The sequence below is a fragment of the Desmodus rotundus genome, chromosome 2 (genome assembly GCF_022682495.2).
Source record: "Desmodus rotundus isolate HL8 chromosome 2, HLdesRot8A.1, whole genome shotgun sequence".
In the NCBI taxonomy this organism is placed as follows: domain Eukaryota; kingdom Metazoa; phylum Chordata; class Mammalia; order Chiroptera; family Phyllostomidae; genus Desmodus; species Desmodus rotundus.
In genome coordinates this window covers 197,788,393-197,812,482 of record NC_071388.1, presented here as the reverse complement: position 1 = coordinate 197,812,482, position 24,090 = coordinate 197,788,393, and the positions used below count along the sequence as shown (strand labels likewise).

Below are 24,090 nucleotides of genomic sequence, written 5' to 3'. Positions count from 1 at the left end.
TTTCTCTGAATCTGCTTTAATGGCACCTCATCACTCCATCATATTCTGTTGAGCCTAGTATTCCAGAGCTCAGAGTTTCTCTAGAATTTCTAAGAGCAAACAAAGCTTTTGTGCACTATTCAGGTAGGGGATGGACAAGCTGCAGGAGCTAGGGCAGGGAATCTGGAAGTCTGACCTTTAAAGAGACTTTCAGCTCTTTTCTGGTTTTGGTTCTCTCCACACCCGATTTTCAATAAGCGGTATCTTCCATCACTCTGCCTGAGGTTCTGCAGAGGGAGTCAGCTTGCTCCTTAGTGGACTCTCCCCTCCACTGTCTTTGACATTCAGTTTCTGCTTTTTCAGCTCTGCCAAGTCAGCTACCACATGTCCATCTGTTTTTCATTTTGCAAAATAGTGTTGGCACCACTTTCTCCTCTTCCGCCTCCCTTGTTCTCTTTGACTTTGACTTTTCACCATTTTTATTCCTTTATTCTCGTTTCAGTGGACTTTCATGAAAAAATAAAATGAATGTAAGCATTCAATTTATAGTGTTTAACTGAAAGTAATAAATGTTTAATTTTTAGGTGTTGTATGCCCACTCAGCTATATGTATATATATGTGTATTTGGAGACACACACACACACACACACACACATATATGTATCTGTGTATACATTTATAACTGGGTGAAAGAAAGACTATCCTTTCCAGCTTCCCTTGCAGCCCGCTGTACCATGTGACTAAGTTCAGGCCAATATAATGAAAGTGGAGTGATGTCCGCACTTCTGAGCCTTGGCCTTAACATAAAAGTCGGTGCTGCTCAGCCCTCTCTTTCCTTTTCCCATGGGCTGGAATGTGGACGTGGCAGAAGCTCTGACTATGCATCTCTCTAGGGGATGGTGGAGCAACAAGACAGAGGGACGTGGGTCTTTGAATGAAGACATATGTCATCTTGGACTGTTTGCCTCCAGACTATCATGCAAGAAAAACATTAACTTCTCTATAGTTTGAGGTCTTTACACGGCAGCTTAGCCTAACACATTCTAGTGCGACCTCATTTCTTGGTTTCCAAAGCAAGTCTATGGATAAACTGTGGATCTACTGCCTGGGAGGATTTAAAAATGCACAGAACCCCAGAATGTATTCTCAGACGCAGATTCAGTCAATCTGGGGTCGGGTATGGAAATCTGTTTTTGTTTTTTCTTGACTACCTTGCTTTTTCTGATGCGTGGCCAAGATTATGAACCACTGACCTTGCCCAATGAACTATAAAACATATTCTTTACATTCCCATGGTTTTTCCATTCCTCATTTATTTTCCTTAAGTCTCCCTAGTCTCTTTCTGATTCCTTTGTTGAAAGCCACACGTTAATGTTATTGTGCTAAACAATTGTTTGTGTCTTCCCAGAACCCATTTGCCCTGGTTCTCCTTTGGGAACTACTTATCTTTTAGTTCCTGTCCCTGTGGCTCAGACAAACCAGCCAACCCAACAATGTCCCCAGCTCTAGGAGGGGACCTTCAACCACACCAGCCAGGCCAGGCCAGGCCAGTCAGCATGTTCCAACCTCCTGACCACCGTGGTGTGCTCAGGGGTGGATCCAAGGCAGCTCAGGGTAAAACCCCGTCTGGAGAAAAAGAGCAGATTTTTTCCTCTGGGAAGCCGAGCTGGTAGCATGTGTGCCTGATGCTGCTGGTGCCCATCTTCCTGCGGTGAAGGGAGAGGGAGAGTGAAGTCAACACAGCGGGGAGAAGAGAAGAGAGAAGGAGCAAGGCTGAGTTCTGACGGTACCATTCGACCTTCTGGGGCCCTGCTTGAATCCCTGGTTTCTCCACCCACCCAAGTCAGTACATTTCTTTTTTTAAGGAGGAGAGCATCTTATTACACATATAATAGAGTTATATATTACATATGCATATACAATCTATCATGTTCACATGCATGTATTATCATATTAGAATTAGATTACAATTCTATGTTTATGGGTACACATATGTGCATATGTATGCATGCATGGTTATAATATATATCCTATATTTATATACAAATACATATACATGCAACATAATTATAAAAGTAACTGTAAAATTCAAAAGAGCAAATAGAGAGTTTCTAAGGGAACAAATAGGTAACATTTTAGAGATGGTTTCAAAAAAATAATCATTAGGCCAACAGATGTAACATATCACTCTCCTGTTTTAACTGGCATCTCGGGCAGCGTTTGCTCGGGTTTTCACGGAGCTCGGGCAGAGAGGCCTTTGAGCAGTCCTGAAAATGCCTGTGTTACAGGGTCGGGAATTTTCTGCTTACAGTTCTGGACCTTATTCTAAAGTTTTTCCATGGAGAGTTGGATCCAGCTTTTACGGCCATTATAGGCCAACTTAAAACAAAATATGTGAACCATATAAAACCTCCTGGCCCAGAAGGTCGGCAGTGCAGGTTTTCTGAGTTAAAGCTACCTGGTAAACTTCAACTGGTTCCGACAACGAGCAGGATTTGCAGGCTGCGTGCCCTTGGCGACCTCAGGACAATTAAAGTTGGCTTGATAGCCTGAGCTTGTCATCACTTTCCCATGTTCTGCCGATTGGCGGCCTCCAACGCCATCCCCCTCCTCGCACACATGACGAGCCCGTAGCCACATTGTTAAGTGGCCGAGAAAGATCAAAAGAAAAACAACACTTCACGAACAGCACATGAAGCTCAAAACTCAGCGTCTATAAATAAAGTTGTGTTGGAACCTGGCCACACTCACTCCTCTACACGTTATCTCTGGCTGCTTTTGCCCCGCACGCCGAGTTGAGCGGTTGTGATGGAGTCCAAACAGCCTGCAAGGCCCAGGCTATTTATTCTCTAGGTCTTTACTGAAAACGTCCACGGACCCAACCCCTACCCGCCCCCCCGCCCCACAGGGGAATGTCAATCACTTTCCCATGACCATGTGACCCCATTCCGACCAATGAGATGTCAGGAAAGTTTGCAAGAGGAATTCTGAGAAAGAGTGCGATCCTTAATAAAGTAAAGGGAGCGCGAGGACTCCTTTCTCCTTCCTGCCTTCAATGCAGATGTGACTTCTTAGCGCCGGGGACATATTTTTTGCCACCAAGCTGAAGTAAGCATGAGGTTGTCAGCCTTCCTATTGGATATACTATTACTTCGCTGGTTCAAGATTGAATGCTTCCTTGAGTGTCTCGGGTTGGAATTGATTTGAAGCAGTCTGTCGTGTTACTGAAACTAGTCTCAACAACGGTCACTGGGGAAAGGGTAATTTGGACAAATGCTTCCCAAGGGAAACCTCCTGTTGCTTTAGGAATTTGGTCGTGGTCATGTAGCCCCAGTTCCCAGAGTTCAGCGTCAGCCCAAGCTAAATCTGCCAGGGTACTTGGGGTGGGAAGTGCACACAAACACATTTAAGAAACCGTGTCCCAAGGTTAACTGTGCTCACTGAACTGTGGCAAAGAGGTAAACACATGGGTGACTATGCATTCCTACCATCCAGTGCATCTTCTGTATAGGAGAAGTAAGTGTATCATTTTAAGTAAACACTCAGCTGAAATTTGATCTTCTTACATTCAATTCTCACTTCTATTACCTTATGTCATAAGTGACAATTTAGATTACAAAATCTCTACCACAGCTATTCCACCTATGGTCCTCTTGGGAACAAAGTATAAATAAATAAGTAACCTTTAAATATTTACCTGTTAAATTTTTTAGCAGGTAAAAGGCAGAAAAAAACAAAATAGAAACTAGTAAATGCTATGAAAAGATGAGAGCATTTCTTAACATTTCAGACCTGTAAGTCTATCTTGGGTTTCAACAGTCCCAGGGGGTGGGTAACCCTTTATTAAAAGTATTTTTGCAATCCATTATAGGAGAAAATAATTTCCCCTTGCAGAGAGAAAAACTGAAGCCCAGAAGAGATGGTCACAGTCACCGAGTAACACTCATTCAGGCAAAATAATGCATCACGAGGAACTTGTGACAGAATGTCGCTCAAACGTATGGAGACCTTCCGGAACCTTAAGCCTGTCTGTCACTCACCTTGAGCTCCCTGCCGCTGGGAAGTTTCAGACTATCACAGGGCATGTAACTACATATACAAAGCATAGGGTACATAAAACCATATAATTTCAGAGTGTCATAGAAAAATGTATTTATTTTCCAAAAATTAGTTTAAAAGCTACTTTCTGGGACATTAAAAAAAAAAAAGCCTCCCTGCCATCCTTCCCAAAAGTGGAAAGAGTGTCTAGCTCTCCCTTCCTGCCTAGGGTGGCCAACCAACCCACTTCGCCTGGGGCCAACAGGGTTCCCAGGGCGGGAGCTTTCACTGCTAAAACCAGGCAAGTCCTGGGCAAACCATGACAAGCGGTCACCCCAGCCTGACTCCCCTGCCCAAGGTCTCCCTTCATGCTCACCTAAGTCTTCCTCATCACTTCCTCATCACAAGCTCGAGTGATTGCATTCCCTCCATGATTCCTACCAGACCCGAGAGCAAGAATGTCTCTGCCCACACAGCTAAAGCTCTGGGCCCGTGCTGCGCTCGTGACACTTGCCCCACTCCGTTTCCCATGAGACACTTTTCACAGGTCCCACACCCTGGTTCTGCCCACCCAGTGCTTGATCACAATCAGTCAGTTGACTGGGAAGGTGTTCAGAAGAACTGGGCACTGAGCATCTTCCTCCACTCTGCATCCTGACTTCTTGCGTGAACAGGCACAGCACACCTTGCAGCCTGGGCCTCAGCCCCTCTATGCATATCTTTGAATGACTAGAAGATGCAGGAAATTCCAGCTGAATCTGGTAACCACAAACAAAGCTGGGAGTAGTTCTTCAGTGGGTTCCTGCCAAATAGCTTTGGCAGAGAAATATTCCTGATGGAACTCAGTGAATTAGCAGGAAGAAGCATACATATAACCCAGACAGAGGATTAGACTGAAGTCATTCCATGCCTGTTTCACAAAAACCAGCGCCCAGAGCAAAGAGAAATCACAAGCAGGATGGAAGAGGACTTTCTCCTTTGAAATAAGGGCCCTGGGGCAGTTCTTAAGTCTATCAAGATGTGGGAACAATAACTTCTGCAATCAAGTCAGGCAGAAAGGATGTGGTAACAGATTCAGAGCCAGTGGAGAGAGTTCAATAGCAACAGTTCCTTATGAACAGCATTTTCTCTGGTCGCAGGTGACCCTCAGGGCACACTGCTTCCATGAGCTCTGCCACCTAAGCATCTACACTCAGTAATTGTAGCCAAATCATCCTGATGGTTTGTTTCACGGAACCCTCAACAGTAAGAGTGCAAATGTATACTTCCAAATATATAAAGTTGCAAATACATAGTTTCAAATATATAAAGTTCTAAAACCTATGCTAATTGGAACTAACACAGTTTTACTATACTGTTTTCACTTGACTATTTCATCTTTGGACTAGTTGGTATAATATCATCTGTGAACTTAGCATAGTGTCAGGGCTGGGGTGAGGTACAATGAGCTTTCAGGGTCTCCCATAAGATTTTCAAACAGTAATCAGTGTTATCAATAGCAGCCTGGCAGGACTCAGAAATTCTGAACTTCTGATGCAGGAATACCACCTTCCGATTACCAGAAAAAAGGCCAAGAAGGGGCTGTGCCTTACTGCAGAGGGTCGCCCTCCCTGAGAGAGCTGTGGCTCAGGAAGCATCAGGTGGTTCTGAAATGAAGGTCACTGGGACAAGGACACACCAGGGGATGGAATGGGAGAGGTCCCTAAACGTAACAGGCTCTGCTGTCCCTCCTTGTCAGTAACCCCTCCTCCTCACTTCCTTTTCAACTCTTCCCTACTTTCAGCGTCCTTGACTTGACCTTTGACAGGAAATATGTTTCTCAATTGCTTCTTGCAATTCAACTCTTCCCCTTCTCTTGCTTTGATTTTTTTTTTCTTTCCTGGATTATGGACAAAAGCAAAGCTAACATAGAAAAAATGAAATAATGCAAAAAGGTGGAAAAGGGGAGGCGTGTGGGTAGTGTCTGACCGAGGTCCTCTGGCTGGGAAGGTCGCCCACCCTCTGGAGCTGAAGCGCCTTTTTAAGGGCAGGGTAACTGGTTTGAATCAGCAAAGTGTGTTGCTTCCTGAAGAAACACTGTTGGATGTCACTGCATCGTTGCCTGTGTTCCCTTGTAATGATAATGGCACTAAGCTCAATCAACTATGTATTACTCAAAATGTCAATCACATTCATCTCTAAAAGTATGCCTTGTTCCCCCAAAAATTACATTGTTCCCAAATTAATTAATTTTATGTAATAAAATTACATAAATTAAATTTTATTCCCAGTGATTTAAGATTTCCTTTATTTGGGTATTATTTCAAGAAGAGTAATGAATATATCTCTCTCTATAATATATATAAACTCTTCTGCAAACCCCAGCAAAATTATTTAATATGACTGAACATTCTACACTCATGGACTCAATATCATTTTAAAGTTAAGTGAATTTGAAATGTTATGATCCTGCTCTTATGCCGTCCCCTGATCTGAGATAGATGATAGCGTTCCTTTCATCATCACACATAACATGTCAATGCTGGGTCGAACTGAACACCAAATTTTGTATCCACCTAGAATTTTTTTTTAATTTTAATTTTTTATTGTTATTCAATTACAGTTGTGTGCCTTTTCTCCCCATCCCTCCACCCTACCCCAGCTGAACCCCTCTACCTAGAATTTTTAAAGATTGGGGAACTGGAGAAGGCAGGAGAGAAACAGAAGTTTCTTCTTCAATTTGGAACATGCAGCGATTGTGGAGAAAGTATTTTTTAAATACATAGAAATACACGTGAGAAAGAAACTTTAAAATCAGATTGGAGAAATGAGCTTCCCCCAGCTAATGCTCCATGTAGTAAAAGCTACCAAAAAATCAAAAGACTTTTAGTTAAACAGGTGTTCTTTTTTTGTTTTTTCAAGATTTTATTTATTTACTTTTAAACAGAGGTGCAGGGAGGGAGAAAGAGATGGGGAGAAACATCAATGTGTGGTTGCCTCTCACGCACCCCCCATCAGGGACCTGGCCCACAACCCAGGCATGTGCCCTGATTGGGAATCAAACCAGCGACCCTTTGGTTGGCAGGCTGGTGCTCAATCCACTGAGCAACACCAGCCAGGGCTAAACAGGTATTCTTAATGTAACATTTTAAGTGTTTAACCATGACAACAAATATTAGTCCACTTATGAAGCCTTCTTACCCTGTCTTGCTAAGGAAGGACAGGGTATTGTGCCAACTCACAGGCCCCCAGGGTTGTTCTCATTGCTGAAGATGGCTCCCGTGCCCATTGGGTTTGGGGGTGGGGGGAGGGGGATGTTCAGAAAGGGAGATATAAAATCACCAGTAGGTGGACCCATCAGGAACCACAGAGATCTGGCACTGCCCACCCCTCTAACAGGTGAACAAGGTCACATACGCAGAGTCACACAGCAAGTTAGTGGTGGACATGGCAGACGCCCCAGGACTCTCGAGTTCTATACTGAGAGTGAGGGCTCTGGCCAGAGGTCCCTGGCACCACCCTGATCAGGGTTGCCTCCGCCAAGTTCTTCGCCCCTGGGAGGCCCAGTTTCCTGTGGGGTAAAAATAGTACCAACCTCACAGGGCTATTTTAAGAGCCCAGTGCCACAATGTACACCAGGTATTCAGCCCGTGTCTGGCACACTGTAGGTGGTCGATAAACCCTGAGTGCTGTTTTTATATGATAACGTGTAATTAGCATATGCCGCAGCATTCATAAAATACCGGTGAAAATGAAAGTCAAACAGTATTTTCTTACACAATAATAAAACAGCACGTGCTTTATCCAATAAAATACTCACAAAGAGTATTAAAAACACCTATTTTTTAAAGACCACCAGAAATGCCAACAGTTCTCAAAAATCAAGGACTAAACTTTCATGTACAAAGTGCTGACATTGAAGGGAGGCAATTTCCCTTTTGACACATTTTAAAAAGGGATTTAGTTGTTAGTGGCTTCTATTATTTTGGCAAGTGTATGGCTGACTCAATTTTGTGAAACAGCTTTGCTGAGATATGATTCACAGACCACAGAATTCACACATTCGAGGCACAGAGCCCAGAGGTTTTCAGTGTATTCACAGAGTTGTGTAACCAGCACCGCAGTCTAATTTTAGAACATTGTCATCACCCAAAAAGAAACCCCGTAGCCATTCGCCTCAATGTGTCATCTGCGCGCGTCTCCACCAGTTTTCGAAGGGTTCCGATTCTGAGAGGCCCCTCCCCCCACCACGTGGGCCCAGGGCTGTTTCCTGGCTTTCCCTCTGCTGCCTCCTGTTGGGGCTTCCCCTGGCACACCCGCGGTTTTCAGTTACCGCTGCCCCTGCTTTCTGTACGGTCCTTCATCCCATCGGAAGAATTAAAGGACTGACTCTTCAGTATAAGAATGTGCAATGCTCATGATTTCAATGTCATTCCCTTGATTACATTCATACGCAAGTCCAAGTTAACGCAGCCTTGCCAAGGCAGCTAAAAGGAAAACCATTCCGTGCAGGTGAAACACCACATCCACACGTTTATGACTTCGGCATAAAACACATTTATTGGTCAAAACTTTACAAACCGAGAGCTTTTAAAAAGCACACAGCAACAAATGACAATATAGAAAATATAAAAATTCACCATTTCCTGTAAAGATTTTAACAAGTAATAATGTATGATTTCATAGTTTTGAACACTATAAAGGAGGAATCCTTGTAGATCAATTTCTCCTTTTTTATTTAGAGAATTAAATTATTTCTTAGAAATACCAGGACTGAAGGTCACTGCAATGGTGGAGAAATTACAGTAGCAACTTATGTTTTCTATATACCAAGAGAGAGAGGCACTCATTTGGACTCACTGCATGCCTCGCAGGAAACAGGAAGCTAACCCTACATCTCTAACTAGAGGTCACTACAAAGACAGGAAAAAAAGTCAGCAGAAACCATAGGCATGGAACCAGAAGGGACCTTGATCATTCACTCTGAACTTGATTTCCATAGGAAGGGACTGAGCCCAGGTCTCCCAGCCCGCTAGTGGAAGACCAGAAGCTAAAGGATTGTTTGAAATAGAAGCCTGGAGAGTGGAAGAGCGGGGCACCTAGGTTCTCTGGGCCTGTTGCCTCGAAACCACTCCCACACTGAAGGGTCTAGAATCCAACCAGAAAGTCCTAGGATCCCAGCTGAGCTGGAAGGAGAGTCGGCAAGAACTGCACAGCCCTGGGAATCCAAGGGAGGTCAGGTTTATCTTTAAATTCGCAAGAAAGCCGAAGATAATTCTTAACCAGAATGTGAGAGCTATAAAAATAAATACATTAAAAAAAAAAAGCCAGCTGTGGCAACCCAGCTGGATGAGGCCAGAGCCAGAATCGACTCGGAGCTAGGGGTTATCAGTGACGGGAAAGAATCTACATGCACCTGTCTGAATAACGAGCTCGCTTTGTCCTGTGTTAACAACCACGACACGGCTGAGAGGGGTCCTTTGCAAGGTCTGTCCCCATCCCGAGCACAGGCACCTCGCCTGACCCTGCGGCTGCAATACAAAGGCACTGGTGGCTACGCTTGCTGTTGAGAACTTGGCCTGGACCCAGGATGCACCACCAAAATAGCTCTTGCAGAAGGGCAAAATCAACAACGCGGTATATACTGGTCTCAAAACAGAAAAATGTCCGCGGCCCCAAGAAGACAGAGCTTGCTTGAGAGTTGTCAAATCCCATGCTTTAGGTTCATTTTGAAGCACACTCTACTTTTGGGACACTTTTGTCTCCTCGGGGAACTGCTGGGTTTATTGATCAAGGATCAGGACACAGAAGCACCTCCAGCTCAGTCTCGAGCAGAGCGATACGAACACAGAGCCGGTTCCAATCTGCATTCAGCTTCACTGGGATTCAAGCGCTTCCTCGGCAGAAGGACAGACTAGGAAGTCCCTTCTCGCTCTGAAACTTGGCTTTGGTGCCGTGCTCCATTCAGTGGCCAGGTCGGTGCCGTGAGCATCCACTGAGAGATTGCTCCAGAGCCCAGGTCCAAATGCACGCAAGCCAGACTCTGCTATCGGGGAGTGGCCAGGTCGGTGCCGTGAGCATCCACTGAGAGATTGCTCCAGAGCCCAGGTCCAAATGCATGCAAGCCAGACTCTGCTATCGGGGAACTTGTTGTCCCATGGGTTGGCCGTGGATTGGGGGGAACCTTCTCCTCCTCGTTTAAGCTATTAAGACACTAAGCTGAAGATGTTTGGGAAGGATCAGTTTTAAAAATCAACATATGAACTATTAGAGAAATCCTTTTGTTGTTAATACAAAGAACTGCTTCCAGGAGAAACTGGAGCAACTAGTTGGTTATTTCGAAGCTACCTTGTTTTTCTTTTTTAAAAAGATACACAAATTTGACTTGGAGGAACTCTCCCAGCACCACCAATAGACATCTTATCACTTAGTGTAAAAAAATACAAAAATACAGGAGATAGAAGAGAACCAGCAACCCCGGATTATTGGGGGGGAAATCCAATCAGCAAATCCCATCACCATTGTCTCTTGTCAGAGGAAGAGGAAGAGGTAGCCTGAAAGAGGCGTCAAATTACAGAGGTATGGGCATCCTGCCTGGATTCCACGCCCTGTGCTTCCCAGGACAGAAACGTACCAATAAAGGCTCACCCACCATCCGTAAAGAATGTACACTTCGAACATTTTCACAGTTGTAGTGAAGGGTTTGTGTAAACCATACAGCAACCCTTCCCCTGGTTCCCCATGGGACAGAGCAAAACTGGCTGGCCTCCCGAAGCCCTGAGGCTGCACCCTGCAATGTGAGCGCAACGGACTTCGCCAGACACAGACCACTTCAATACTTCCAGACTGCAGACACAGGAAATGACAGCCTGCAGGCAGTGTGCAGAGGAAGCAGGAAAAAGAGCTGTCCAAAATAAACAGCATGCCTGCACATTTTCTCAAGGCAGCTATCCCAGCCTCTCTTCCAGCATTCTGGGGTTACTGCTGTTGCTGTTACTGCTGTTGCTGCTACTGTGTTGCTTTGCTGCTTCAATTTTAGGTGCAAGTGTGTAGCAGATGAGAACCTTTAAAATAGAGGTCTCCATCAAACCATGCTCGTGGATACACTATATTACCCACATTTGCATTGCAGCCAAAGTTCACATCAAAAACTCATTTGCAATTTGTAGGGCTCTATGGAACTTACAACTGTGCTTTGAGTTTATGAAAGGACTTCTGGCCTGAGGGATTAAGACCTCTGGAGACCCTAAGAAAAGAAGAGATGAACTCCCTAATATTTGTACCTAACAAGAGAATTTGGGGTATGCCAAAATTAAAGGAACTGATGTATAGATTTTTTAAATGGTGGAAATCTAGATGAATTCACCCGAGCAGAGCTTTTCTCACTTTTCAATGCCTCTGTTTTACTACACATGAACTGTACCTGCTTACTAGACAACCCGCTGATGCCGGGGGGAGGTCAGCTCGGCCCTCTTACTCCCAACTATGAGGTTAAAATTCATACCTTTGTGAAACCGTAAAACACTATGTCTCATGAGCTTTTAATAAACTCCAAAGGAAGGAAATTCATGTGTTTTACAATAACTTAAATGCCTTTGGTTGTGGTTATTTGAGTCTCAGAGTTACATTCTGAGAGATTGAACTCTGACCAGCTGGAGAGTCATTTTATGTAAATGGTGCTCCTTTTCTATATATACAGAAATGTTTGTTTGTTTGTTTATTTGTTTTAATATTGGGTAAAAAGGATTTACAATCGAATTTCTCGCATCTAGTAAAGAAAGCGTTTACTAGATTCCCTGCTTTCTACAAAAAAAAAAAAAAAAAAATCAGGACCTTGGCCACAGAACCTTATGAAGAACCATCAAGAGAGAGCTCCCTTTCACCTGTGTGAAATGCATCCCTATTCAGGGCATTACCCAGCATGATTTCACTCTGCTCTGGCAGAACCCAATCCCGCTCCAGCCCAGAGCTCAATGTTTTAGAAATTAGAAGCCTGAAGACTTATTACCGATAAGTGAGAACAACTCAGGGGAGTTAGCCTCAAATACCCAGAGTGGGGGAAGTTCAGAAGCAACCCCTAGCAATGGAGATTGTTTGGAAACTAGACATTCTTCTTACCAAGTAATTACTTAATTACTTATTATTAGCCCAGTGGCTAATTATTAGCAGGGTCCCGCTGACTTGCTCCTTCCAAGCCAGCCTGCAGTACCGTCAGTCACTGGCATGGGACAAACAGACACAGACAATTATCTCCTTCCGAAAGTGGGTCTCGCCTTATTACAGGTTTCATCCTATGGTAGAGCTTTAAAAATTCTTCACTTTATGGCAAAGTTTGTGGGTTCCTCTGCAAATACATTCATTTAATCATATACTTATTTTGTGCCTACTCAGGGTCATGAGCTGACCCAGGCACAGGGAGACATCAGCGCGCAGAAGGGACAAGGCCCCTGCTCTCGCAGACCTGACCTCTGGTTCCAAGGGGACTCACATAACCCAAGTCAGCTGAGAACTGGACACATCTGACCAGAGGGGGCGCTCTCTTTCATAGCTTGTCTTATTCCAAGAGGACATTGGGGAAGAAAATTAACACCATTTCTATTACCATAAAAACCTGTTGCAATTTCAGTGTCCTAAAACATGTGCAAAAGTTCATCTTCCTCCTTCTCTGTGGCAAGTGAACGTACTCCGAAGCAGCTGACAAGGATAACTCCTCGTGAGCATCAACAGAAACCAGGAGTCGTGCTCTAACCCACACGGTTTCCACGTGGGAGAGGCACCCTTCCTGGAACACTGCACAAAAACCCTGCCCTTTTCTATAAAAATGCATTGGCTGACATGATCCAACCCATCAAATGATCTAAGTCTTAAAAGTAACATTATTCACTGATAAAATGGTCTGTTCAAGTGAAAGAAAAATAAATAAATGATCTCTTCTAGCTCTGTATGGCAGATTATTTTACACACCGACTTCTAAATGTCCCAGTGGCGCTGAATAGCAGCTAACACACGTAGTGAAAACACCGCCTTCCATTATTGTGATAGGTAGCAAAAGGGTCTAATTAGTTTTGGAAGCTGTCATATTTTTCTGAGGATGTAATTCTAACCCATTCCTGAACCCGTAATATGATTTCACCTTCCTAAACGAGGAAGGTGATTGAGAGACTTACAGTCATCTCTAACCTTATCTTACAGTCACACACTGTATCCTTATTTTACACAGGTGTACATACATCAACATCTGTCACTAAAGTAATACTTTTCAGTTGCAAACTTGATTCCATGGTCAAGGGAAAATAATAAACTTATTTGAAGTATTTATTCTCAGAATGGGATGTTCTCTCATCCTCCTCAATGCCTTCTGAGAGTACAGTTATTTAAAAACGACAGTCTCATGCTCTGGAATACCATACTTCCCCTTGTGCTCCTCAAATAGTTTCCTTAGCTCCTCCATGTAGGTCTGATGCAGCTCCTCGATCTGCTCTGAGGTTGGGTGCAGCGTCTGATGCACAGGGATTGGATGCCCAACTGCAAAAACAGAGAATACATCAGACGTAAGAAACTGAAACCACCCCACCCCAAACGACTGCCTCGCTGGCCAGTCCTGGAAAGATCTTCCCATCAGGACCCACCAGGCCTGCCAGGTCCAAGCCCCCTTTCTTTTTCCTGGCTGCCGACAGTGGTCGCCCCATCCCACCTGATAACAAATAAAGAACTTCCCTTCTCGTCAGACACTGGACTGTCTGTACCCTGGTAGGTTGGACTTGGAGTCAAGCGAACCACTGTGCTGACTGCAGCTGTGAGGGAAGAGGCCACAGCTGTGCATGCACGTCACCAGCATCCCTCCTCGGGGACAGCTGACAGCCAGACCACAGTCCCCTCTTATCACTGACTGTGAAATCTTGACTCATGAGGCATCAACCCTCTGCTCTCTTTTTAATGGCACCCTAAAAAATTCAAAGAATGCATGTCTTTGCAGCTATATATCTGTAGTAGGAAACATGCATGATCACAAAGATTCCACTATTTGTAAGAGTGGAAAACAGAACAACCAAAAGGCTCGGTAGAAAAGTTACTAAATAAACCATCAAACATTCACTCAATGGAATCCTAGGCAGCAATTTTTTAATTAAATAATATCTTTGTAACTATGTATAGTGAAGTTAACTACATTTATTGTGCTCATTTTGCAATATATACAAATATCAAATCATTACATTGTACACCTAAAACTGATAGAAATGGAATTACACTTCAATTTCTAAAAATGAAATTTTATATATATATACATATATATATATGTAATACACACAGAGATGTGTAAAATGTATTAAGTGGGAAAGAAGTTGTAAAAAAAATCGTATGACCTCATTTATGAAAAAATTATATTTCTTAGGTGCACGATAAGCTTTTTGTGTATTTAAAAAGTATGGAAAGAGAGACTGACAACTATTACCTCAAGCAAGGAAGGAGAGATGAAGAAATTCTCACTTTACCTGCACTGTGTAAATTTTCTACAATGAGAATACATATGTGTTTTACCTATGTAATTGAAGATGAACGAATTCATTTTTTTAAAACTGGCAACTTCTACATGCATTTTAAAGTGCATTTGTATAGTAAATAACTTTAATCTCACTTGTCTCAGATTTTAGAGAATACAGATAGTAAGGTACACAGGACTTTTTTGCTCTTCTCGTTCCCTCTGCTACTCACTGCGCCCTCTGCTGGTCTAGTGCTGCTACTAACGCCAAGAGTTTAAAATGTACAGGATGTTCAATGACCAGCTTGGGCTTGCTACCTTTGATCAGCCTGGGCATGAGGTCAAGTGGGGCTGTAGGTAATAGAATAGAACTCGTAGGGAAGGAGGTGTCCTTTGCCTACCCTGGGTTGCCCAGTGCTACATCCAAGCTCCAATCCATGTCAGTAACAGCAGGTGATTACTTAAGGGAGAACCAAGGAGATACATTTGTTGTATATACAGACCCTTGCTGCAACATTTAAGCAAATTGCTAAATTTTTAACCATTTATGCCCTCAAGAAGCTTGTGTACAGCTTCTTGAGGGTATAAATGGTATAACTTATACCATTTATATTTATACCATTATAATTTATACTTGAGGAAATAATTCATAGTCTGGAGGCCAAATTTCTATGTAGTAAACATCTGTCCTTTGTCATTCAACACAAAGAACTAGAAACAAGGGAGGTGGGGGGAGGCAGAAGAGGGTAAAAGGGGATGAATGGCGATGGAAGGAGATTTGATAGACACCTGAAACCTATATGATTTTATTAACCAATGTCACCCCGATACATTCAATAAATAAATTTTTAAAAAAGAATTGGGTAGTTATGCAGCTGAAAAAATAAAGAAGTGGAGACATAACCGTCTCTGTCTGTTGTGGTTGGAAATACACGCAGAGGCTAAGGTGCTGGGTGGCAGTAGGAGCTGGTGCCGCACAGGAACCAGGGGGCTGGGCTGGGTCTGGTGCTGGCTTACCAGCAGGCACAGTGAGCTAACTGGTCATGTCCTCCCTCACCTGCATTTCCACATGTATAGGATATAAAGTACAACTAGGAAGATTCTGAACTCCCTTTCAGCTCTGAACTTTGTTGTTTGAGGGGGGAAAGAAAGAGATATCTACATGTCAATCTACTAGCAAACTCCTGATTTTATAGGAAAAGCTTCTGTTTTCTTAGTGAAATTATCCCAAGGACAGAGGTCAAGTGCAACTAACTATTCAGGGTGGGAGTGAGGGACCTGTAGAGAGACACAGTTGTCTAAGAAGATGAGGCGTGGTGTTCCCAGCTTACTTTATAATTAGGATGTGTGAGTTCTGAAGTTGAGTCTTATTTTCTATGAGTTATCTTACAGTCAACTTCAATTCTCTTCAATGCACTTCTTTGCACTTCAGATAGTTCTTCCAGAGAGCTCAAACAGGCCTATTGTATTTACCATCGTAAGACCTTTCCCTGTAAAGTGTGAGGCAGTCACACTTGCCTTCTCTTATTTACATGGACAGAGCTGAGATGGTGGAAGTTGCTAAACACACACACACACACACACACACAGAGCAGAGGAAGTGATGACTTAAACCCAGTATTCCTGCCCCTCATTACTAAACTGACCTGACATTGGGTTAGAGAGTAAGAAACCTTTCTCCGTTACTTCTTAGGGATCAAGACAGAGGGAACAAACAAAAATTAGCAAATCTGAGAAGGATCTCCTGAGCCCCAAAAGACCAGCGTTCCCTTCTCCACAAAAAGGAGATGTTTACTACTAAGGAGAAGAAAAAAAAGTTTTCAAACTAAAACAAAGCTAGTGGCAAACTGCTGCATAATTCTCTTTTTACAATACCTAGGCAAAAACAGCTGCCTCAGGCTGCTCTTGGCGAGAGAACTCCCTGCCCTGGAAAAACCACCCAACCTCTACTTGTGGCAGAGCCAGGAACCCGAGCTTCTGTTTAGGCTTTGGTGCTTTTTAGAGCTGGCAGGGCCGCTTGTCCCCTTTTCCAAGTTCATTAGGCATTATCGCCTCCCATGGCAGCCTCACTCTAATGTCTGAGGTGCTGGGCTGCATTTATCAAAGACGAAGAACTGGCGACTTTGTGAGCCACTGTATTTACAGCTGGAGAACAATTTGGACATGGACATTTTTCCTTCTCACTGAGGCAAAGCGTAGATCTCTGATGAAAAGTAATCTTTGTTCTGCTTTTCTATAATTATGAAAACTCCACACTTTCTCTAATGGCCTCACACAGGAATTACTTTCTCTAGAAGCTACGAAGCCGTACATGAGAGAAAGAACAGGCAGAGAGCTGCGTGACAGAGTGCGTGAAGGGTCCCGTGTGGGTGCCAGCTGAAACCTAGGCGTCAAAAGATGCCCAGTGTGTGTGTGGTGTGTGTGTGTGTGTCTACATACACACATTACACACCCCACACTCATGAACGTTTACTGAGCACCTTATATGTTATACTGGGTACTATACTGATCCCCGTCAACATTATGTATTTTAATCTCTTCAATTAAAGGTTCCTCTTCCTTTCTTTCTATTTCAGAGAACCCTTTACTGTGATTTTTCTTTTCCTATCAGGATGTAATAATGACTTGAAACATAATAGACTACTTTCTTCCTCATATGGTTTCAAAGCAATTTTATTCAAATAAGTACATCCCTTCTCTATATATGAATCTCATATGCAAGGGGGGAACTAATAAAACCCGGAATTATCTTCTGTAGGGTGGGTCTCTTGTAGTACAGGCTCCCCCCCACTAGGTGAGTGTTCCAGGAACCCATCCGTATCAGTGCGCCAGCTGGTGTTGCTGTGAGAGGCTGCGTTTGGCTTTGGCAAATTTTTTTTGAAGACTCAACACATTTGCCCATTTCATGATGGGTGATTTACGAGCACACCTGCCCACACTGCGCTGAGTGTTCAGCAGTGTTTCACCAAAATGGCGTGACTCCCCGTTCCACCCTCCCTACTCACCCAATCTCGCCCCAACAGACTTTGTTTTGTTTCCCCAGGTGAAAAAAGTCCTCAAAGGCAAATGTGTTGCCAAAAAGGAAGAGGTGAAACAAAAAAACAGCAGAAGCACTACAAGGCATCCAAACTGATGCCTTCAAAAACTGTTTTGAGCAGTGGTAAAAAAGTCTTGATAGGTGTATTACATCAAATGGAGAGCACTCTGAAGGTGACTGAAGTTTAAACATGTAAGAATAAATAGATAATTTTTTTATAAATTCTGTTTTGGAGTCCCCCTTTGTATGTATTTACATATGTATTATTATTTTTATTTTTGTGGAACCATCTGAAAGTTGCAGACAACAATGATTCGATCATGCTAATCACCCCTACGTACCTCAGCACACAAGAACAAAGACACTGTCCCACATCACAAGGCCATTACCTTACCAAGGAATTTAACCTCTACCCCATATTACTTTGTACTTAACCCGCATTCAAACTTGATCAACCATCTCAGATGTACCCTTTACAGTCCCCCGCCCTCGGCGCCCCCCTCCCCAGTCCACAGCAGCTGCTGTGTCTCTCCGAGTTCTCACTCTCTCCGCCTAGCCTTTCACCACACAGGCGTTTTTTGAAGAGTCAAGATCAGTTGTTTTGTACAACATCCTACAATCCGGATTTGTCTGATCGCATCCTCATTATCGGATTCAGATGAACATTTTGGCCAGAATACTTCCTTACACAAGGAAATTGAAACAGGTTTGATGGCTGTCAACAATCTGGTCAGGAATCCACCTTCTGCTCTGTAAGCCCACCTGCATACACTTGCCCAGCACCTGGAGGCCACAGGCTCCCCCGCCCCCTCAGACCAGCTCCCGAGGGACCCTTTGAGAGGACAGGCAGCAGGCAAGTGTAACTGTCTCCCCTTTTAGAGCTGGAAACACGGAGGCTCCAAGAAGATAAGGGAAACGTTCTAAGTCGCCCGAGTCAGACCGCAAACCCACAGCACTTCCTTCCTCAGGACACCTTCCCGGGGGCAGAAGCACCTGCGAGCGGTGACGGCGGCGAGCATCAGCTGCAGCTGTCACGGTGGATCTGCAGATGGCAAGCGCCAATGCCTTTTTTCTGTTTTTTTGAGAGACACATCGATTTGTTGTTTCATTTATTTTTGTATTCACTGGTTGATTCTTTCTTTTAATATTTTATTTATATTTTAGAGAGGGGAAGGGAGAGAAACATTGTTGGGTTGCCTCTCACATGCCCCCATCTGGGGACCTGGTCTGCAACCCAGGCATGTGCCCTGATTGGGAATCGAACTAGCAACCCCTTGATTTGCAGGCCAGCACTCAATCCACTGAGCCACACTAACCAGGGCAAGAACCAATGGATTGATGGCATTGTTTGTATTTTTGCAATGTTGCCATAAGAATCCAAATGAAACAAACACTTCTGTCACACCTATAATCAGAAGACAGGCTGAGGGGTTAACAGGAAGTCAGCAGAAGTCTCGAGGCTAGTGAAGATGGGACTGGATCCCTTTCTGCACCACACCCAAACACAGCGGGTGAGCCTGTCTGGGTATCCACACTGCAAATGATCTAACACCGGGACTTTACGGTAAATGACAATTAACTAATGTAAAGGGATGTCGCAGTTAGAAAATCGCAGTTAGAAAATCACCAGTCGGCAGTCACAGCTGTAATAATTGAGTCAGGTCAGAATTACCAATGGATAGTAAACGAGCGAGTGAAGTTTAATGAAGAACAGGGTAGGCCCTGGCCAGGTGGCTCAGTTGGTTGGAGCATCATCCTGTACAGCAAATGGCTGTGGGTTAGGGCCCCAGTCAGGGGGCCTACCCAGTCAGGGCATATACAGGAGGCAATCAATTGATGCTTTTTCCTCACATTGATGTTTCTATCTTCTCTCTCTCTCTCCCCCTTTCTCTCTCTCTCTCTCTCTCTCTCTCTCTGCTCGCTCTTTCTCTCTCTTCCTCCCTTTCTAAAAATCTATGAACATATCCTCAGGCAAGGATTTGAGAAAAAGGATAAGTGCACCGTGTCCAAGTAACGCTACCCCCAGATAACTTCTCAATGAAGGAAAAAATATACATTTATACATATAACACATAACACATGTATGTAAATATATAAAGATGTATATAGATAAGTCTACAAATGTATCTTCATAGTAAAAAACCTGGCAAACACATCACCTAAGTGATCAAAGTTAGCATCACCTACAGTGAGACAAAGGGCCATCTGGTGTGAGGTACCCAGGAGGACACACCACCATTTCTGTGGAGTTCCTGCCAGACACGCACAACCGGGACACAATCACGGTGAAACACACCAACCCAAGCCAAGGAAGCCCAAGAGTTATTACTCTTTACGACGAATTTGAATTTGGCCATGTCCTTTTGACCTTGGACCAATTAACTGCTTGTCCGTAGGATGTAACCAGGCTGTCTAAAGGACACGCCACCTAAAAAGAAGTGTCCCTAGGGGGATAGATGACGATGGAGGGAGACGTGACGTGGGGGGGTGAACACACAGCACAGTGTGCAGATGATGTGTGGTGGAACGGGGCACCTGAAGCCCATTTAATTCCATGAAGCAATGTGGCCCCAGCAAATTCAATATAAACATCACATAAAACCAGCTTATCCTAAAAAACACGATTAAAGACGTATACTTATCTCAGTACTTTATTACACTGACTAATCAACGTCTTCTAACATTCCATCTGAGTTAAATGTGGCATTTAAAATGTGACGTAACTGCGTGTGAGATGCAAAGCTCTTACGAACTAACAGTTGTAAAATCCCATCTTGATGAAACAGACCTAAAAAGAAAACATTCGAGTTTCATCTAATGGGCTATTCATGGTGCAACTATCACTTCCAGTTTCCTAGGAAGTATACAGTTTGGTTAACTCTGCAATTAGCAGCTGACTCAGCAGTTTCTCATCTCCGACTCTCCAGTCCCTTGCAGTCGAAGACCTGACTACTTTCCTGCTCAGTCTGTACATCCACACGATCTGTCACCCCCCTCCCTCACCTCCGTTTCCCAAACATGCAGCTTTTAAAATAAAACAGTCTGCATTCGGATACGCATAATGCATCTAAACGACAAAAAAAGTGCTTTGACACAGAAACTGATGCCTGTGTGAATTGAACATGAGGAAGATACCTTTTATCCAGAAATTTGAACATATTAATAGGCTCTGATAGAACTTTATCAAAGAATCGCTACATTATGATCTGCTGCTACAGAGACAGATTCATCCTAGAGGATTAGAAACGTTACTTCTAAAATTGGATTCTACCTGTAGCTCAAGAGCAGGAACCTGAGAAGTCATCAATTCCTGTTCAAATGGAAAACATACTCATTTTCTAAATAACAGGCATCCTGAAAATGAAACTCGAATGACATCAATAGAATTGTTATTTTAGAAAGTTCTCACTCGAAGCCACTTCTCTTGCATTAGCGCCTCCGTCAATAAGAACAACTGCTGCTCAGAGGAAGTTCACATCTCTACTCGTTTTACCAAGCCTTTCATCTTTGACGTACGTACCAACGGTGTGAATGGGTTTCCTGTAGGGCACTAGCCCAAAATTGTACTGGAAAATCCCTCTGGCGTGGAACAGTGGCAAAGCGAACCCCATGACCTTCTGCAGTTTATTCTGAACCGTTCGAAGCAACGAGCCTTCAGGGTTGCTAACTTGTTTAAATAGTTCATTTTCACCAAAAGAAAACACTGGAACCAAATAGGCACTACAAATAACAAAAAAAGGGGGGAGAATAAGAATTTTAAATGAAACAGATTGAAAGATGTTATTCTGTCCAGCTGACTTTGCAAGACTTCTAACAGTTCTTTCATGTCCCCTTCCTAGACTGCTAACTTTGTGCTCCACACGTTGAAACTGACTTACACTTGAACTTGGGGGGGCGGGGGGCGGTACATGAGCAGTGTAGTAGTTGGTGGAATTTTATTCTATAGAAAATCAGGGTTCCAGGAAGATCTTTCTTCTGTAGTTTTGGCCATGGTTCTTTTGTTTATTTGGCTGGAAATCTTGTGTTTCTTTGTGTGCTTTGCTTTTAAAGAGTTTAGTTACCGGGTGCCATGCATGGCATTGAGAGGTGGGAAGGCCAATCCCATGCGCCATGAGCACCCACATCCGCTTTTAGGGGAAGGTCGACAGGAGGAGGGCTGCAAAAATGACGTTTACTCCTTTGTACTCACTTAACAGTGTCGACATGAAGAGCCACTTACCCGTGGGTCAAAGCGATTTTCACAAAGCCTTTCCGCTGGCGGATGAACAGCGTGAATTTCCCAGGGTGGGCATCTAACGACTCCTCTGCACCCCCGAGGACAATGACGGAAATGTTTCCACCTCCCTCCTTGCTCAGCACGTGGGACACACTTTTCTTGGAAACGGAGACTGGCCCTTAGTGAATAAAACGAAAGGAATAACTAATTATCCTTTTTTAAACATTAAAACATTTTAATCACAATACTTTATGGCATCAGAGAACATCTAACAAGATTTTCTATACCGCTTAAACTCTGTCTACCTCGACGGCTCAAAGGCCCCTCAAACTGCAGGCTTCCAAACCCACGGACCAAATTCTTCATCGAAGCTGGTCCAGGTCCAACATTTCCTATCAAGGTGAATGGAACCATCACCTGTCCTGTCACTCAAGTCAGAAACTGAGTCCCATGTGCATCCTCCTCTTCTTCGCCACCACGATGAAACCATCTTTCACTCAAAATCATTCCTTGAGCGCCTGCCACAGGGAAGACACCCTGCTAGATGCTGTGGGTATGGGGACAAGATCACCAGATGCTGCCTCCACAAGGCCAATCAATCACTAAGTCTTGCTGGACCTCTCAACCCTTCTTCATATTAATCCCCTCTTCCACATTTCCGCTGCCACCCTCACTGTGCCAGCTGAGCCCGCAGCACCTGTCCCTGATCACTGCCCCTCCCATCACCACAGCGTCCAGAATCACCTCCCTCCAATCACGCATCTCCTGTCTGAATGATTTTTCTCACATGCGAACAACAGTCAGGTCTCTCCTTTGCTCAAAGGCCCTCACAGGTTCCCACGGCTCACTACAAGGCAAAATCTAAAGTCCCCCCACAAGATACACAAGAGTGTAGTAATCTGATCTCCACTCCCTTCTGTGCCCGAAGGGGCGGACAGAGGGGGCGTGAGCCTGAAACACAGTGTGCTCTGGCTGACCCCTGCTGGGCATACACCCACCCGTGTGAGCCAGGAGGGAGGGCTTGGAGCAGGACTCACAAACACGCTGAGCCACAGGAATCTCTTGAGGGAGAGCAAAGCAGACACCTGACAACAAATGGTCTCTCAGACCTGCTGGCTCTTTGCGGGATGAGGTCTGGTGCACACGTCTGTCAGTCTGTCTGTCATGCCCAGACTGCACTTGCTGAGGCAGGCGCACAGCAGATGGGCAGCCTCGCACCAGGGCCTGTCCCGGGAAGCAGGCTTCGGGAGGCATTGGGAGTTCTCTAATCTTAGACACAAGAGTACTGAACCTCCACTGGCTATAAATTTGGATATTTTCATTTAGTTTTTTCTTTTAAAAAAAATTATTGAATTTATTGGGGTGACATTGGCTAATAAAATTGTATAGGTTTCAGGTGTACGACTCTATAATACATCGTCTTTATATTGTATGGTGTGTTTACCACCCCCAGTCGAGTTTCCTTCCATAGCCATCTGTCCCCCCTTTACCCTGTCCTACCTCCCTCCACGTGCCTTTCCCTCTGGTCATCACCACACTGTTGCCTCTGTGTGTCTGTGTGTGTGTCTTACTTAATCCCTTCGCCTTTTTCACCCAGCCTCCACTCCCCTCCCCACTGACAGCTGTCAGTCTGTTCTCTGTATCTATCAGTCTCTATTTTGTTTGTTAGCTTATTTTGTTTACTAGATTCCACATGTAAATGAAATCATATGGCATTTGTCTTTCTCTGACTTATTTCACTTACTGTGATACCCTCCAGGTCCATCCACACTGTTGCAGAAAGATTTTTTTTTTTAACAGCTGAGAAGTATTCCATTGTGTAAATGTACATTTATGCAGGTTTTAGAACATTTTAGGTCAAGCACAGGAAAAGATCTCATGGTGTCATACCGCAGTCAAACGCCAGCTCTGCAAATGGCAGAGGCAGTGGGGGCACTAGCAGGAGAGCGACTCCCAGGCTGAGAACTGGCAGCTGACCCGCAGTGGAGAGGGTGTGCCTGCATCTCTTGCACCGCAAATTTGCCACAGCTGCTCTCAAGCACACCACTCAAACCCACCTAACGCTGCACCTCGAATCAGCAAACTACACGAGTATCTGCAAAAATATTTCTGTGCTTTTTTGAAATGTTTTAAAAGATTTCCAAAGTTTCCCTTTAATTTTCTTGTGTAACACTCTAATTTCTTTGTTATTTTGTTCCTTAAGATTCCACATATGAGTGAAATCAGATGGTACTTGTCTTTCTCTGACCGACCTATTTCACTTAGCATGATGCTCTCCAGGTCCATCCACGCTGTTGGGAGGGAACCAACAATATAGAACCAGACTCATAGATAGAGAACAGACTGACAGCTGTCGGAGG

The 24,090-nt window shown here is 44.1% G+C and overlaps 1 protein-coding gene across 3 annotated transcripts in view; it reads right to left on the bottom strand.

The window, feature by feature from the left end:
• Window positions 1-8,530: 8,530 nt before the first annotated feature.
• Window positions 8,531-24,090, bottom strand: part of MOGAT1 (monoacylglycerol O-acyltransferase 1) — a 28,495-nt gene continuing 12,935 nt past the window's right edge. For 2 of the 3 annotated variants that reach the window (XM_045198390.3, XM_024564186.4), the window contains exons 4-6: window positions 21,734-21,908; window positions 21,035-21,234; window positions 8,531-13,522 (exon numbers count right to left, since the gene is read on the bottom strand). In XM_045198390.3, the coding sequence (XP_045054325.1) occupies window positions 13,368-13,522; window positions 21,035-21,234; window positions 21,734-21,908 (530 nt within the window). In that variant the 3' untranslated portion in view covers window positions 8,531-13,367. Of the gene's footprint in view, window positions 13,523-20,141; window positions 20,303-21,034; window positions 21,235-21,733; window positions 21,909-24,090 lie in introns of those variants that run through there. The other variant, XM_053919121.2, reaches the window with a different exon arrangement.